The sequence below is a fragment of the Podarcis liolepis genome (genome assembly GCF_965112155.1).
Source record: "Podarcis liolepis genome assembly, chromosome: 4".
Lineage (NCBI taxonomy): Eukaryota > Metazoa > Chordata > Lepidosauria > Squamata > Lacertidae > Podarcis > Podarcis liolepis.
The window spans coordinates 40,902,684-40,920,631 of NC_139558.1; the positions used below are offsets into that span (position 1 = coordinate 40,902,684).

The window sequence follows — 17,948 nt, forward strand, 5'->3', positions numbered from 1 at the left end:
ACCCAGCCCCTGCCGAGCAGACTCCCTCCGGAGCTCGGAGGGAGTCCGCCATTCGGCGATGGCGCCAACCCGGAAGTCCGGAAGGTCCCTGTATAAAACGTAATAAGCGCAGTCTCTGTCCTCCAAAACTGATGATAGCACCTATCAGAGCTGAGTGAACAGATCGCATGGCAATGCTATCCCTTATCCTCAAGTTACACAGGCTTGAAGATTAAGGCCGCGCCCACATATACATTGAAAGCAGTATCATGCCACTTTAAGCACCCATTTCTTCCTCCAAAGAATCCTTGGAAGTATAGTTTGTTAAGCTGCTGAGAGTTGTTAGGAGACCTCGCTATTTCCCTCACAGAGCTACCAGGGTGGTTTAACAATCAATCCCTCTCCACAGGGCAATCTGACAACTGTTGCTCTCTGAGGGAGACAGGAGTCTGCTGCCAATTCTTAGCACCCTTGACTAACTACTCTTAATGAGGATGTGTTTAAAATCCGACTGTTGCTTCTCGTATGCAAATTAGGTCCAAGAGAGCAGAGTTTGCGGCTGAGAAACTTGAAACAGGAAGTGGGTGCTTAATACTTTTCAAGTTGCTTTTCCCATTATCTCTCATATTTGTGAGAGGCTGTGGAATTTGGGATTAGATAAAAAAGTAGGGAGGTTTTAATGGATGGCTGGATGGGGAGAGGGAGGGCTTAAGAACCTCCTTCTGCCAGATATGTTTCCATTTTGTGGCAGAATCAAGACAGAGCTTAGCTTCACCTTCACAAGCCAAGGATCTTTCTCAAATCCATATACTCAAAGTTTAATTTCTATTGGTGAACTGAAAGTTGACTTAATTGTTAGAGTGCACCCAGGTCATTTCTGGTTAGAAACTAAACTATCATGCCTCAGCAAAAGCTTACGTAAACGAAAAGAGAACAGTATAAGCCCCCAATGCTAACCAGGGCATAACAAATGTACTTACTCATGCAACAAAGATGAAAGAAAACAATCTCTTGAGAGTTGAAGCTTTCCTACTGGTCAATGGAAGACAAACTTAAAAAAAAACAAAACACCTCTGGCTTAAATACAAGAGAATGGAAAATCTAGATGAGAATAAGTTGGTCACCAACACCAGTCAGAAGTGCTCTTGTTCAGAGTTTCTCAAGCCAGCTTGGAACAGAAACCACATATTTACTTATTATGTATTAAAAGCATTTCCATTCCACTTTCATTATAAAAAAATTAAGAAGCAATACACGAAAAAATGCAAAATAATAATACATTAAAATGCAGAAACAAAATAATAATAGTACTGTAAATTACAATAAAAATCATTGCTAAAAGCAGTAAAAATCAGAAGAGCCCTTTGGGATTTCTCTTCCTCCTGTACTCCTGTACACCACAAATTACCAAAAGACTTTAAAAAATGGTCTTTTTTCAAACACTCGCTGATCAACAACCATGAAAGAGAGGTGATGGCATTCAGATATATTGGTGTAGTCTTCCGGTCAACAGGATTGCAGAGCCCAGTCTGCATGTTTTTGAGAACGCCCAAAGAACTACCATTGCCCTTTCTAGGTTCTTTTTCTCGAAAGGAGGCTCACACGTTCAATATGTGACTGAAGGTTCACATATGGCTCACAGCTGTGCGTTTACAAGGACTTTTAGTAGATACACAATGCAGGAATTTTTGCACAGTACAGTGGTACCTTGGGTTAAGAACTTAATTTGTCTGGAGCTCCATTCTTAACCTGAAACTGTTCTTAACCTGAGGTACCACTTTAGCTAATGGGGCCTCCCGCTGCCACCGCGTGATTTCTGTTCTCATCCTGAAGCAAAGTTCTTAACTTAAGGTACTATTTCTGGGTTAGCGGAGTCTGTAACCTGAAGCGTCTGTAACCCAAGGTACCACTGTACCTTTGGTGTTCCATGTTGCACACCGAATGCCTTAACTCAAAGAGTAGAATCTGGGATGACTTCACTCAGACGACAAGTTACAAAACACATATCAATCCCTGTTGAGTATAGACATCAGGAATGTACTACTACATAATCCAGTTCCATTTTGGCATGCAAACCAGAAACTGCTATTGGATTAAGTTAAATCTTAATCCCTGTGTCTTAGCCTCTTTTATTTCATCAGATAACTTCTCCTCGGGTTAGAAGAGAGATGTAAAGGTGGAACTATCACACTTTGGGTCATCGTCCCTTGAGAACTAAGGGCACAACTAAACTAATCTGGGATGTAGCCCTGCAAGAAGACTAAGCTTTGCTGCCAGGCAGCTGGAGACTGTAGTAAAACCTTCGTTCCAGCTGCTTATCTTTATGCTCTAGAAATTTCCAAATATCATAGAGCTTTCACTTTGGCCTCCTTTAATGCCTTGCCATCTGCTCTGCTGGGAGATACACATACACACACACACAAACACACACACATACACACCGCTTGTAACCACTGCGCCTGCTCGTCAATTGGGAATCAAAACAGTTGAGGACATTCCTTACATATTACGCCCCCATTTAAACTGAATTCCCAGGCAGTTCTGATAACCTCTGTCCTTTTGTCAGATTCCACTAACTACTAAATCAGTACCAAAGTGGCAAAATTCAGTGCATCCTCATGCATTACTAGGAACGGGATGGTTAAGTCTCCTTACCAACCACACTATCAGTCAGCTAGTGATGTTCTAGGGAAGGACTGGATGCTGAGGCAGGTGGCATCCCCTCTTTATCCTAACCCAGGCAAGACTTGTCTAAACTGAATGTCCTTTTGCAAGTGACCTAGAATGGATTTGAGGACCCTGTGAATGATGCGTCAACCAAAGCAATTTGAAAAGAAGGGAGTTCAGAAAGAACTGCCGTCTCGTGCAGGCTACAGACATGCCCAGGCACCTGCAAGGATCAGTGCACATTCACAAGGACTTTTTTATTTTTTAAGTTGTGCTTCCCTTCAAAACACTGGAGAAACACCAATGAAGTAAGCAAATCAGCAGATGGAATAAGGTTAGCTTGATGTAACCTTTAAAATACCGCATGCGATGACTGACCACATGGACGCTGGTTTTTGCAGACTCCCACTCCTGAGCCAAGCATTATAATGACCTGGCAATCATTTTAATCTGTGGAACTGAGGGACAAGGGAATGCCCAACCTGCCCCAAAATACAATAAAAACCTAATCGAACTGCAGGATTATTCCGAAATAGAAGTTGCCGATTGGGAAATATGGGGAGATACTAACCTGTTAAGCAGTTATTTCTGCACTTTTCCTCTACCCAGAAGCAAGAGCTCAGAGAAGCATTTATGTGCACTCAGGGGTGCAATGAAGCAGGCTCTGCAGCCCGTGAGAAGCACTGGTGAACCTGAGAAGTTACTTGAGTTTATGAAGATGTTTGCTTGAAGTCTTGCCAGGTTAAAAGGCCAGAAGCCTCATAAAAGTAACTACGGTTTGAAATTCTTGAGGATCCTTTTCAACCCAAGCAGTGCTTTTGATGCACAACACATTCGGTCATTCAGTGACAAGTACAAAAATGAACAGCTTTTATCAACTCAGTTCGTTCCACATATCAAACCAATGACCAGAATGCTACTTTCAAAAGTATTTAATGGATAACTCTCTACAAGTGCATGATAATGTTTTCAGAAAATTGCCAGTCAAAGCTAACAAAGAGTCACTCAAACGGCCGTCAGATATTTCTTCGTATTTGCAGGCAAATACATGTATTTGTATCTTACATGGGGTAGTTATCAAAAGCTTAACATCTTTTTGCAACACATGTAAACCCAGCCCTAAGAAAGTTGTCGCTCACTATGCTTCTAGCAAAAGCAGCAGCGATAGCCTACAATATTCTGTATTTCCCCCTCTCCATCTCTTCTACATGAAGAAAACAATTTTAAAATAAGTATATAAATTTGAAGAAACAGGCTTCTTCTATAAATGATAGACCCTTACGTAGCCAGAACCATATGAGAGGTAACAACAGCCGTGGGGAAAACCTCAAGGTTTGCAGACGCACAGTAAAAAATACTATGAAAGGTAAAAACCCACAGAAGAGCTTGAGAAAGACTGAACATGCTTCCTGGAATAGAAGGGGACTGTTGCAGAGAAAAGCAGAAAATTGCGAAGAGGAGGAGCAGAGGGCACAGAATGAAGAGAGAGCGTGGCTGGCTGGCAAGAACCCTGAACAGGAAGACTCCCAATCCAAAATATTTTTCAGCAGGCCCCATTTGAAGAACATAACATCTAAGGGACCTATTGAGAAGAATGACACTAAATAGCCATCATAATGTATAGGTTTGAGCAGAGATTTAGAAACCCATTAAAAACAGCGTTTAGCATATGAAGATTATTAATGAGCTTTCAGCTCTCTGCACAGCTGCAGGGAAACTGTTTCGTTGCACCGATATATGAAATGAGGAACAATTCTGTAATCCCAATATGGAATAAACAATGTTTATTGGGAAGTTTGATTATATTTAATAGGTGGCGTGATCAAGTTTCCTGTTACTGTAGCTTAAAAAACAGGTTACAACATGCATGTAAACAAGTAAGGCAAATATAAAAAACCAGCCTGTCTCTAGACATGCTGAGATTTAACATTTGTTAGAAAGCCGAGAATCTGGTTTGCCTATGTTGCTAGCTATCGGTTGCTCAGCAACTCTAGTATCAGTCTGTAAAAACACAAATGCGATGTATATTGTGCATCGCATTCTCCAACTGTAGTCAATAGAATCAAATGTAAAGATGAGTGGAAAGCTTCTATTCCACCACAATAAAAAGATAAAAAAAGTGTCCGAAGAGAAATAAGTGCAATGGAGCTATTGGAAAGAAGTATCATTGGAGAAAGGCTTTTGGAAACATAGAGAAGCATGAAACAGAGGCTGACTTTGGGACGTGCCAACAGGTTGGCTAACATCTGCAACATTCCTTGCACAAGTATGCATAGAAGTTTAAAAGATACCTAATGGAAATATATTCTGGGTATCTTTGTTCATGGAACAGCAGAAGTGTACCCATGTATGTATTGAGAAATGTATTGAAATGCAGTTTTGAAAAATTGTAGAAATACCTCTTGCCAACTCATTTTCAGTGAGTATTCTGGCCACAGTACTTCTGTGACCTAATTAGAATAGCAAGCTGCTGGGCAACCAATTCGCTCAGTGAAAAAACAAACAATGGCTATCCTTACTCTCCCATTGTATCAGGGTGCAGAGTTTATGATGCAGGATCTTTTCCGAAGCTATGGTGAAATACAGATTTTTTAAAATCTGTTGGGCACGCAAAACAGCAGTGTGGACGAAACAGAGGAAGGCAGGTGACAGCAAATCAAGGCCTCTGTCTCTCTTTCCCAACCTGTTGCTCTAAGTAGAGATGCACAAGCATGGGGAGTCTCAATACAGAATACTGGCAGAAGGCAGTTTACTGACCACCATACTTTTTGTTCAGGCAGGCATTTCACTATAGCTCTTTGAAACGTTGCAAAATAATTCCCTTGCAATTGATCACTAGCTGAACAGAAATAAGAGCACTAATGGATTCTTCATTTTAATCATAAATAGGAATGTGAAGTGTGTCACATTATAGCTTTGGCTAAGAAGTAAGTCAAAGAAGTTTGCTGAGTAATGAGCACTGCCATGCAATTGTGTCAGAATTCAGCTGCGATTCAAATACATTCAAAATGAGTCTCCGGTACAAGGCACCACCCACTGTTCGGTTCATACCCAGCATGCATTGCTTCTGCTCCCTTTGAAACTGCTCTCTGAACTGTTGCACCGCAGAGACGCTACTTGCTTCTTTGCTCTCCTCATAAATCAGAGACAAGTGGTTTTCAGGTTGGCTTAGAGCTGCGGAGGAAGCTTGCTGGAGAGTGACCATTTCCTTTTCTAAAGTTAGTGCAAGCTGCTCAGCAAGTACCTTCTTGCTTCCTACCCTGAGTGGTTTTATCTTACAGGCTGGTGGCAACGATCCGGTGAGGTTATGAAGGCACTGGAACAAAATCGTTTGATGTCTGTAAAGCAGATTTGTAAAAAAAAAAAAAAAAAAGGTCAGTTATCATTGTTCATAAAAATTCACCAGCAGAAGTTTAAATGTAAGCCAGAAGCTATTCAGAACATGAAGCACCGTACTTAAAGGTGAAAAGGGGAATTTCCCTTTGGAACAAATACGAAGTATGGGGAAAGGCAGAAGCAAGCAGGGCTAAGCAAGTTATACTGACAGTAATGTTCCCTGAGAAGTTACAATTAAGGTTTAGAGCAGGGAGGAGGAACTTGCAGTCCTCTAAACCACAACTCTTATCTTCCTGATTGTTGACCATGCCGGCTGGGGATGAGAGTTGGAGTCTATGGGGACTGTGGGTTCCCCATGCCTGGCTTTTACTTAAACAATCTGTTTAAATATTGTGCTCAAAATATGCATTGTGACTGAGTTTAGTATGTTTGGTATTAGTAATCTTTGAAAGGGAAAATGAGGTTCTTTGAAGCTATTCAGTGAGCGGAGTTCCATGACCAAGGCAATGAAACCCTATGTGAATTAGGATATAAACATGTTTACATAAGTGAATTAAACCATAACAGATATCTGTTTCACAACTCAGTATTTTATTGCATTTAAAAGCTCTTTCTAAGGTAGAATACTTTGAAGAATATTCACTGAGCATGAAAACCTGTCCCGTAAAAAATATCCTCTAAAATGACTGAGCAAAATTCTAAGGAAGTTACGTGTATTTTCTATGGCTGTGCCCACCTGCTTCTACTTGGTTTGCTTGAATACCAAATTCAAAGTGGAACATCATATATTTCCATAAGGTAGATAGCAATGTTAGTTCTGAAAATTCCACAAGGTGTCTTGTTTCAAGTTTATATCATCTTCATTGAATGAAGCCGCTGTGATTATAGTTGTGGGGTCTTCGATGCTCACCTATGCAGATCTCTTAAAATGTTTACAAGAGAATCCAATGACCTAGTCATCTAGCTAGCATAGCACAGCTATTCAAAATGGTCTAGACTGCTAGCACAGCAATGTCTATGGCTGTCATGCTCACGAGGCAAAATGAGGTGAGAAAGGTTATCTCCAGCTTTTCAATTGCCATTACCTGTAAAATACTGTTAAAGTTCCTTCGAACGGTGTTTTGAGATTCCACTTGAAGACAGTGCCATTCAGATTTCCGGATTTACAAGAGATGAAAGTATCAGGATATTCTTTTATTGCTGCACACTCCATTTGTTCCTGCAGCCATGTTTTTATGTGAATCAATGTATAGTCAGAGGAAATTATTTGAAGTGACACCTTGTGTGACGCTGCACAAAGTGCAACAAGATCTTTTATGGAGCCTGCAGCAGGGGCAGAAAAGCATTTGTGAAATTAAAACGGTGTGCAGGGCATTCAAAGCATCCCTTCAACTGTTTCCCCTTCATTTTAAATCCTTCAGTTAAGCAAAATCCGAGATCAAATCCAAGATCTAGATATTGCATTCCTTTAGACTAGCTTATTTTATGATAGGGAGGCATTTGTGGTTAATTTTTGCTACCCTATTGTAAACTCTTGGTGCCAGTCAACAAGTAATCAGTGTAACACTGCTTGTTTGGTGACAACATCCCTCCCACATCCTGCATACCATCCCTAAAACCAACCAAGAATGACCTCTTCGTCGCTCAGGTGGCTGCTTCAGAATTATTAAGTCATCTTCCTAGTGACACAAATTAAATTTGAAGCTTTCATCCAGATCAGAGTGGGGTGGAGTGAGAAAGAGAAGAGATATTGTTTAAGAGACGGGGAGAAATGTTAAGTGTTCCATTGTTTTTTAAAGTACCGTATTTTTTACTCTATAAGATGCACCAGACCACAAGACGCACCTAGTTTTTGGAGGAGGAAAACAAGAAAAAAAAATATTCTGAATCTCAGAAGCCAGAACAGCAAGAGGGATCGCTGCGCAGGGAAAGCAGCAATCCCTCTTGCTGTTCTGACTTCTGGAATAGCTGCGCAGCCTGCATTCGCTCCATAAGACGCACACACATTTCCCCTTACTTTTTAGGAGAGGAAAAGTGAGTCTTATAGAGCAAAAAATACGGTAATGTTTTGGCTCTAAAGAAAACTATTGCCACCTATTCAGCTCTTTGGGACAGAACTGGCAAAATACCTAAGTCAGAAAACAAGTGAACCTGTTCTGGGTTCAATTCCTGTTCAGGTCTGCTAACTAAGGTCAACATTTCCTATACTACAGCAGGTAAGCTTGAAAAATAACAACCCGTAGTTCTAGCTTTTAAATAAACAGTCCCAAAAGTACAGCAAGTAGCTACCAATCCCTGCATAAAAGGTTTACCTGTGTATTTATAATCTTTTAGATTTATCAAACGTTTTCCAGCGGAAATCTCAGCCAGACTTAATAAAATCTTCCCACACAATAAAGTCATTCTTTTGCTTTTCTGCAGACGTTCGTCATCTCTGCAGCTTCTCTTAGTAGCATGTAACAGTACCACGCAGCCTGCTTCATGCAATGCTAAGAAAGGGGACAGCTGGGTAACTGCAGTGAATGTTTTTGTCCTATCCACCTTCACCTGAGAAGGTTCCCCATTGCACTCCTTCCCATTATGGCAATCGAGCTTGATCCTTTTAAGCAGAGGCTCCAGTTGCCAATGGGATGCGAATTCTGCCAGCGCAGCTTTCTTCAATGCAACTACACGGCAGCGGCACTTAGCTGGAAAAGCCGAAGGGCATTTACGACCCATTACCAAAGATAAACGGACGTCACTGAGCAGCCTGTTCAAAAAAAGAAAAATGCAGACTTAAGAAACAAAAAACAAATGCAGGAATGGCAGTGTACTGTGATCTTCTTTTGATATACTCGAGATTTACAGTTTCTTCATAGCAGCAAAAACAGACACTAAAATGTACCTTGCATTTATACCATATAAATCTAATGTACATTCATCCAACTCAGGGATTTTTTTTGCATTTTCGTTCGGAGCCATTCTTAACTTTTCTATTTTCTACAGTGGTACCTCGGGTTAAGTACTTAATTCATTCCGGAGGTCCATTCTTAACCTGAAACTGTTCTTAACCTGAAGTACCATTTTAGCTAATGGGGCATGCTGCTGCTGCTGCGCCGCCGGAGCCCGATTTCTGTTCTCATCCTGAAGCAAAGTTCTTAACCCGAGGTAATATTTCTGGGTTAGCGGAGTCTGTAACCTGAAGCGTACGTAACCTGAAGCGTATGTAACCCGAGGTACCACTGTATTTTTCAGTTGTAGGCTATATAATCTCTACCAATAGCAGCATTTATCGGTAGTTAATGTATAGGATTTATACAACTTACAAGTCGTATGTGTCCATTAGTTTCACTCCAACGACTAAGTTGTCCTCCACCACACGGTACCAAACCTCCTGCACAAGCTGCTCTTTGTCTATAGATGGAGTTGATGTGCCATTATCCAATGGTTCATCCCAGAGGGAAACAAGACCTGCCTTTCAAGAAAAGATACACACATCTACACATATGCCCAAAACAAGCCTGTGTCACAGTTCAAACAATTCCGGAACCAGGAAAACACTACTACTCTTCATATATTTCAGCTAAAAGATTAATCAGTATGGTACACGCCACTTTTACAACAAAAAATATGCTAAAGAGTTTCCATAACCCTCTATAGGGTTTTTTCCCAATCCACAGCTGCAGCTATTTACCTACCTGACAACTTCAAAAACTGCACCCATTTTGAATTGTTCCTTTGTTCTAATTTGAGAGAGAATTCCGCCCATTGGTGAACAGATAGAGTTCTGTATTACTCCACATAAACTATGGAAAGGAACCAGTGACTGCAATGCTTTGAGCTGAAAATATATGTATGGAACAGGAACCTTTCTGTGATAGTCATGTCCTTTAGCAACAAAATTTTGTATCTGTATTTCCTTAAAGACTGGCTATTTTTGGCTTTAGTGAAAAAAGTTGACCCCAAACATAAAGAAATATGGTTACATGGTTACAGCTACCAATGAGTGACTCTTATGCAAAGTATTGGAAGTCTGTGTCCCTACCTATTATAGAAGAATGGAAACAAAACCTGTATATATATTTTTTTAAAAACATGTCTCTGTTACAGAAAAAAATAAATCTTCATGTAGTATACCTTTTCCGCACTTGGAAGACTATGTTTTTGGTCTTGAACTAGGTCAATCAATGCTCCACAACTTTCCACCAGAACCTTTTCTTTGAGCCGTAAATGCTGCTGCAGCTCTCGAACAGAAGCAAAACCAGCCTATGGGATACAAAAGGAGTTAGAAATTCATGATGATGACACTGCAAGAGTAAGATGCTTTTCTTTTGCAAGAGATTAAAAGACCGGTATGAGCTAACAGTTGTAGATTCCTCTCTCATTGTTAAAAAATTATAAATCATGGCTTAACATAGAAATGGGAAGTTCTGTGGCTGCTGTGATAATTATTTGACGAAACCGACAATGCAGAGAAAACCTGTAGCTACTCACTGCAGAAATTGTGCAGTTACCTGAACTTTGGACATCAAGTTTCTTTCAGTAACCTGCCTTTCTTTTATACTCCCAGTCCTCAGCTAGGCTGATGTACCATATTTTTCGCTCTATAGGATGCATTTTTCCCCTCCAAAAATTAAGGGGTAATGTGTGTGCGTCCTATAGAGCGAATGCAGGCTGCGCGGCTAAGCCCAAAGCCAGAACAAGGAGACGGAGCGCTGCGCAGCGCTCCGTCTCGCTGTTCTAGCTTGGGGTTAGCTGCGCAAAGCCTTCACCCCCACCGCCAGCCCCAAAGACCAAGTCGGAGAGCAGCGCAAAGGCGGCGCGCTTCTCTCCGCCAGCCCCAAAGAGCAGGTCAAAAGGAACCCAAAGCCTCCAGAGCCCAGCGGGAACTCCCCAGTGGGAACGCACAGAACGCACCTTTATTTAGAGGGGGATAACAAGAAAAAAAAAATTCCCCTGTTCTCCCCCTCCTATGGTCCGGTGCGTCCTATAGAGCGAAAAACATGGTAAATACCCTTTTGTTCTTTGCATGTATCCCTTGGACACCTAAACTGCTAATCTGTATCCCTCCCGTTTTTCCCATAATTTACTGGCAAAAATTATGCCAGTAAAGGCTGAATGGGAATGAATGAATGAATGAATGAATTCCTATCATTCCTGGCCAATGGCATGTTCCCATCAAAGGTCTTTATAAGTGATTCATAGGAATTCACAGCAAAGTAGCAGCTAAGGTTATATATTTCATCCACAGTAGACAACCACAAAACTTGATGTAGAATAAAGTCAGCAGCAAGGCACCTACAATAAGAAAAGCATCATCATCTCAACATTAGGTTTTCAAGGACATATACAAGGCACGAGAAGGAGGCCAGACAACAGTGCAACAATAATTCCTAGTGCTTATCCCTTGTTTTAATTTGGGTTGGAAAGTGAATCATGGGCAATAAGCCTTTCTTTCCTAGCTTCCAAACAAACTAGTGATGGCTATCAGTACTTCAAAACCTGAACAGAGCAAGGCTATAGCCCTGTGCACATATACCTGAGAGTAAGCCCCACAGAATACAGCGAGGAGTTTAGACACCAAACACTCCAGTAAGTTAAGATTCCCCCAAGACAACTCAACACAACAGTAATTATAGCAGGGAATACTCAGTACGACTACCTGGTTCCGCATTTGCAAAATGGAATGATCCAAAACAGAATTTATACTGCATGAAAGTTTGTTAATACAAAACAAACCCCGAGTTGTCAAGACATATCAAGAGGCAGATAACGGATCCAAACCTGCAATCTTGCTTCAAGTCCTTTGATAGTAAGGAAGTGGTTCTTTTGTAGCTCTTGTGTAGAATGTGAGTCATCTTCATAGCTTATGTTATTCTAAAGACAGGCAAAACATATTTAACTCTATGCCTGAAAGTAAGCGAGGCACGGATGTGGAAAACTGAGCCACACAAGGACCAAGTAAAAGCCACCCAAGTGAAAATGACAATTGTATCCACTTCAAAGCCTACATTTCTGTATTTTTATAATAAATGTTACATATAATTATAATATTGTAGATTTGATGCAATATAGATTTATATATATTATTTATATATGTAGATTAATTATACTCCAACTATTAAAAAAATATTCTACACATCTACTGGTTTTCAGTTGAAAGATGAGATTGATAGTACATAGTAGCCTGGTCAGGGACACGGGTGGCGCTGCAGGTAAAACCTCAGTGCCTAGGACTTGACGATCGCATGGTCGGCGGTTCAAATCCCCGTGGCGGGGTGAGCTCCCGTCTTTCGGTCCCAGCTCCTGCTCACCTAGCAGTTCAAAAGCACCCCTAAAGTGCAAGTAGATAAATAGGTACCACTTTATAGCGGGAAGGTAAACGGTGTTTCCGTGCGCTGCACTGGTGCAGGCTCGCCAGAGCAGCTTTGTCACGCTGGCCATGTGACCCGGAAGTGTCTCCGGACAGCGCTGGCCCCCGGCCTCTTAAGTGAGATGGGCGCACAACCCTAGAGTCGGACACGACTGGCCCGTACGGGCAGGGGTACCTTTACCTTTCGTAGCCTGGTTTGGACATAACTGCAGCTTGTTCTTAGGTAAGCTTTAAGTATTAGGCTCAAGCACTTCCCATCTCACCTCCGCAAGATCTGAAGCTTCTGTTCCTGTTTCAGATTAACCAGTTTCATGTGCCATTGATCTTCAGTGTGCTTAACTGAAACAACTTAACTTCAGAAACTATTCTTTTAAGTTGAGTTGTTTCAACAGACCACAGTTAAGATTAACCGGTTCATTTGAATTTGGATGACTCTGCAGAATGCAGTTAATCTAAAAAGGAATTCTTCCTTGTAGCCATGCCAGAGATGGGAGCATATGCAAGACAAAGGTTCTCAGAGGCATGGTTCAGCATTATGTCAAAACAAGGTCACTGTAGAGTTATGAAAGGCATTTGATTCTGCAAGGCACACCTTCTTCCAAACCTCCTCAATTTGAATCAAAGCAAGCCGTGAAGCAAATGACTCTTTGCCTGATACCTTTTACCAAAACCTTTCCCAACAATTTCCCCAATCAGTAAATCTTACCACATGGTGTACATTTCCAAAATTGGATATTTGAAATGTATTTAAACTTTCTGAGATGGAGTCAGCCTTTAGAAGAACTAAGATTTGTTCCGTTCCAATGCCAACAAAATCATCTACCAGAATAGACCTCACATTTTTCCAGGAAGAAACCACCTGCAATGTAAGGTGACGTTGGAAATGTTTTCATTTCGTTAATATCTACATTATGCACATGAAATGAAAATATTCTCATATTAGACAGCTTAAGTTAGTATGGTGAAGCAGCAGCAAGACCACAAGGCACCAACTACAGTTATAACAGACATTTCAAGCAATTTTATTCTTCAATTAATTTCAAGAGCAACAAACATTGCGTGAATCCATCCTTAGGAGATGGAGCATGGACATTTTATCATCTGCTATGTTATGCATACAGTGGTACCTCTGGTTACATACTTAATTTGTTCCAGAGGTCCGTTCTTAACCTGAAACTGTTCTTAACCTGAAGCACCACTTTAGCTAATGGGGCCTCCTGCTGCTGCTGCACCTCCAGAGCACGATTTTTGTTCTCATCCTGAAGCAAAGTTCTTAACCCAGGGTAATATTTCTGGGTTAGCGGAGTCTGTAACCTGAAGCGTATGTAACCCAAGGTACCACTGTACTTAAAACTTCTTTCATTCTTCTGAAATTTATTTCTGGTGCACCTACGTTCATTGAATACACAAGTATTTGGTTTTGTGCCTTTGTTCAGGACTTTGAGTGAGGACTTAGCCCCAGCATCTACATATATTCAGCCCTGGAACAAGTTATAAAATTATTTCAAAATTGCCTCCATGACTCCACAGAGAGCTTCAACACGGAGTAACTACCATGAGCTCTGGGTTAAGAGGAATGACTTTCAAAGAAAGTAGAATGACACCTAGGTTGGCATCAGCCCCAGCACATCTCACTACCCCTATTACACACAAGAGGTTCTGCAACATCAGAAATCCAGTATGCATTTGAAGCTTCCATGTAGGCAAAAGGCTTCCCTATTCATCTCAACTGCTAGGAAAATCCTCCTCTGGAGGAGAGATGTGGGAGCCAGCTTTGTCATCTAGCCTGTATACCAGCTGTTTGCCATCACCTCTGAACATATGGGTAGCCAGGCTCCCTGGAATGCAGTAAAACCAGTACTAGAAACTGTATTGTTTGTTAACTCTTGTTTTGCTTTGTATTTATGTTCTTAAGACTCAATTGTTATCATTTTCGTAATACTGAATTTATTCTGTGTTTTCCAAATTGTGCCTGGTTTTTTTGTCATTTTGAATTTACTGATATGTTCTGTTTGTAACAAAGAGCACTGGAAATACAATGTTTTGAATGTTTGCTGTAAGCCGCTTTGGGCCCTGCCTATTGTAGAAAACAGAATATAGGCAAGCTCAATCACTCAATACGTGCATCAGTTTCTGCAGAGATTTGTGTCGAGCATATTGCATAACATAAGAAAGCAGAACCTTTGCAAGCCTAAGAACAAAGTATCAGATCAATACCTGTAAATTACGCTTCCATAGTGCACACACATCTCCTGAAGCAAAGGTTACAACCACCAACTGGCTGTTTCCTTCCACTGCTGCTACCTGTACAGAACAAGGATTCTCATATGGAAGCTGGTGAACATCTTTTGGTAGACCATCTTGGAAAACGATGACTTGGCTTTTGCATGTGACTATGACAACTGATGTCCTGAACTTGCTTCTCACAGCATCGACTTCACAAACGTGCACACACGATACCACACCGCCATAAGCATGAGGAACAAAAGTGGCCCTTGTTACCGCTTGCTGTTTCTCCACTGCATAGGCAAAGCACTCAGTACCCCAGATGAATGCATCTGATTTGGGAACACTCTGCCCGTTGCCTCCATCTGTCAAACAAGCAGCTCTTGTTCCCAGAACAACAGCACCCTCACCCTTAATCTCACCCGCCCATTTGATGGAACAAAGCTGAACAGGGGCACATAAAAGAGTGCAAGTTTGGGGAGAAATGTGAAACAGGCTTTTTGCATGGCTCCATAAAACCGTTGGGCCAGAAAGCAACTTTATGGGTTCTTTCAGTTCATAATCCAATTTAAAATGCAGAACCAGCTCGAATTTGTTACTGCTATGAAGCAAGAGTAAAGTATATTTTGTGTTCTTCTTCATCTTCTTTTTCAATAGAACACAAGGGTGAAGGATTCCTGTTCTGAAGTCAGTTCCACAGCTGCAATGAACCATTTCCACACCATCCTCACAATCGCCAAATGACCCAGTAGACGTCTCAATAAACTGTTTAGTACAACTGTCAAATGACATTCTCCTGACGTGCAATTTCATCACTTTTGTACCACTGCCTTGGGTGGATTTCAGTTTTGACAGCTGGAAAATCAGGAGTTCCCCATTATATGACAACAACTTCTCTTGCTGATCCATCAGCATATTTCCTTAAAATATGTCCACTGCAAGAAGACCATGAGTTAGTCTCCTGCTTTTCAGTAGGATGATTCTTCTGTTTAATGTAGCATTTGATCTGAGCAGCATTTTTCCAATCTGAAAAATAATAAGTGTTTGGCAATACAGCAATAGAAAGCAGATCATTTGAACCTCAGTAAGGAAGGATCAGTCTGTGCCCATAAAAAAGTCACATTCACACAAATAATTCAGTTCAACAAAACACTTCCAGCTGGATTCTAAATATGTTTATCTAAGTAAAGAGGGCACTTCCTGATAACTGTACCTAGGATTGCAGCGTTTAACCCAGGGGTGGGGAGCTTCAGGCCTGGGGGCCAAATACAGTCCTCCAAGTCTCTCCATTGAGCCCTTGAAAGCTGCCCAGGCCACATCTCTCACCAGCCCTGCTCTGCACTCTGCTCAACACCCAACCACACTCCCCTCAGCTGCAATTCCCAGCAACTAATATTCAGGGGCATGCTGCCTCCAACAGTGGAGGGAGAACATATCCTTGGTGGCTAATTGTTATCACTGATGTGGCCCCAGAAGGCTGCAATTGAGGCTGAGTAAGGGCCCCTGCTTTCACCCATGTACTGTTTACACTTAACGATGAGTTAAAGCAGAAGGGTACCACCTTTAGCTGCCAATTCCTACAGATGTTCAAGAAGTAAGGTCCACTGAATCCAGTCCTGGAATTAGTCCAGCCAATCGTCACTAGTGACAAACATCTAAATATCTGAAATCAGACAATTTTTAATCAGGATTAGACACAGAAATCTAGTAAATCCCACATGTAATGCCAGGGGAAATTACAACTGTCCAGCATAATCAAGCTTTTCCCAGGATGTAAATTACCTCAACCAACAGGCCTTAAAGGCATTTCTTGCTCTGGAATGCAAAAGTAATGGTGCTACAAATACGTAGCTAAGTTCTAATCTAAAGATGATCCGGTTTCTCAGATATTTCATCCTTCAGAGATAAGGGACTCAAGGTGGGCACCTATAAAATGTCTACTCATAAGCAAGCCCCACTGTACACATGTACGCATGTTAAATGAGTACAGTATACAATAGCAACCTCAAAGGAATGTCGTAGGGGATACACTACAGCTATGGAATACAAGAGACAGGCTCCAAGGTGACCAGATGCGAAGGAAGACAAGCCTGTAACTTTAATCACTGTGTGGAAGTTGACATTTTAACAACTACAGCTGGTTATGCTATCAAGGGAGATAAAATCTAAAGAGTTTTCTTCTGAACAGCTACAAAAAATACAAGAGCTTTTCCATTTCAACCAACCCAGCCACACTGAGTTAGAGCCAGTGATCACATATGTTCTTTTTTAAAGGAAGTGGTGATTCTAAATGTACATGCACATGTGATCTTAGTTATCTGATGGTGCAGGACACAAATGACACATAGGCTTACAACCACTCTTTTCTCTCTCTGGTTTGTGTGGCAGTAAAATAGATCTGACTCACGTGCGAGTAAGAAATAAAAGAATCGGCTGGGCACCTAGATTCAAAATGTGGGGCTTTACACATTCTCCAGCTGGAGAGAGTCCCCAGCAAGGTTTAAAACAGTCACAGTTAAGCAGAAACATGCGATGGAAATAATTTACAGTGGTACCTCGGGATGCGAACGGCATCCTAAAGCGAAGGTAACAAGCGACGGCGCATCTGCGTGGGCCACGTTTTGCCACTTCCGCGCATGACGTCATTTTGAGCATCTGCACATGCAGCAAAACCCGGAAGTAACGCGCTCCCTTACTTCCGGGTTGCCGCGGAGCGCAACTCGAACGCACATTCAACCCGAGGTATGACTGTAGTTTGCTTGCAGAGCTCGCCCTTCTCTCTAGCGCTCTGGCAATAAACGGACCACACTCTGTTAAGTAAGTTTAAAATGTTTTGCTTGCAAAATCCAAAGGTCTGATTCATGCGCTGTTCCACGCAGCAGCAAGGAGAACACAGGTGGAATACTATTGGGTACAAAATACAGAATACAAGTTTCAAGCATGTAGTCTGTGCTGGGAGCCCCACTGAACTCAATTGGACTTATTCCCAGTTAAGAGGTGTTCAGATTGCCTCCTCAGAATCACTTGACTTTAGCACTGTCAACCTAATCCCTCTCTGTGAGCGGGTGGGATTAGTTCTGTAAACCACCCCCCAGGTCACACCTGGCACGCTGGCATGCATAGGGGAAGGGAGTGAAATCTCCATCCTTATCCTGGTCGGCATCCCTCTGTAGGAATACTAAAGAGCAACCTTAGGCGAACTTACTTGGAAGTAGGTCCCACTGATCTGAATGAGCAAAGGGGGAAGGACCCGATGAGCCTCAACACAACGCGCGAGGAGACCGCGGGAGCGCCTTTCATTCCCCGCCAGCAACAGCACTAGCGGCCGGAGCCTCAAGCTCCGAACAATCCCGCCAAACGAAAGAATCCTGGGAATGGAGTCACGTTA

At 41.8% G+C, this 17,948-nt stretch overlaps 1 protein-coding gene across 2 annotated transcripts; it reads right to left on the reverse strand.

Moving 5' to 3' along the window:
• Positions 1-3,563: 3,563 nt before the first annotated feature.
• On the reverse strand, positions 3,564-17,933 carry FANCB (FA complementation group B). Of its 2 annotated transcripts, XM_083501864.1 has the most exons (10): positions 17,766-17,933; positions 16,122-16,223; positions 14,552-15,586; positions 13,041-13,193; positions 11,746-11,838; positions 10,099-10,227; positions 9,288-9,436; positions 8,295-8,731; positions 7,068-7,305; positions 3,564-5,984 (listed from the first exon to the last, which is right to left on the reverse strand). In XM_083501864.1, the coding sequence occupies exons 3-10, from the start codon at positions 15,473-15,475 to the stop codon at positions 5,579-5,581; spliced, it is 2,529 nt and encodes an 842-aa protein (XP_083357990.1). In that variant the 5' UTR covers positions 15,476-15,586; positions 16,122-16,223; positions 17,766-17,933; the 3' UTR covers positions 3,564-5,578. The 2 variants fall into 2 exon arrangements, with proteins under 2 accessions (XP_083357990.1, XP_083357989.1); XM_083501863.1 differs by lacking the exon at positions 16,122-16,223.
• Positions 17,934-17,948: the final 15 nt, after the last annotated feature.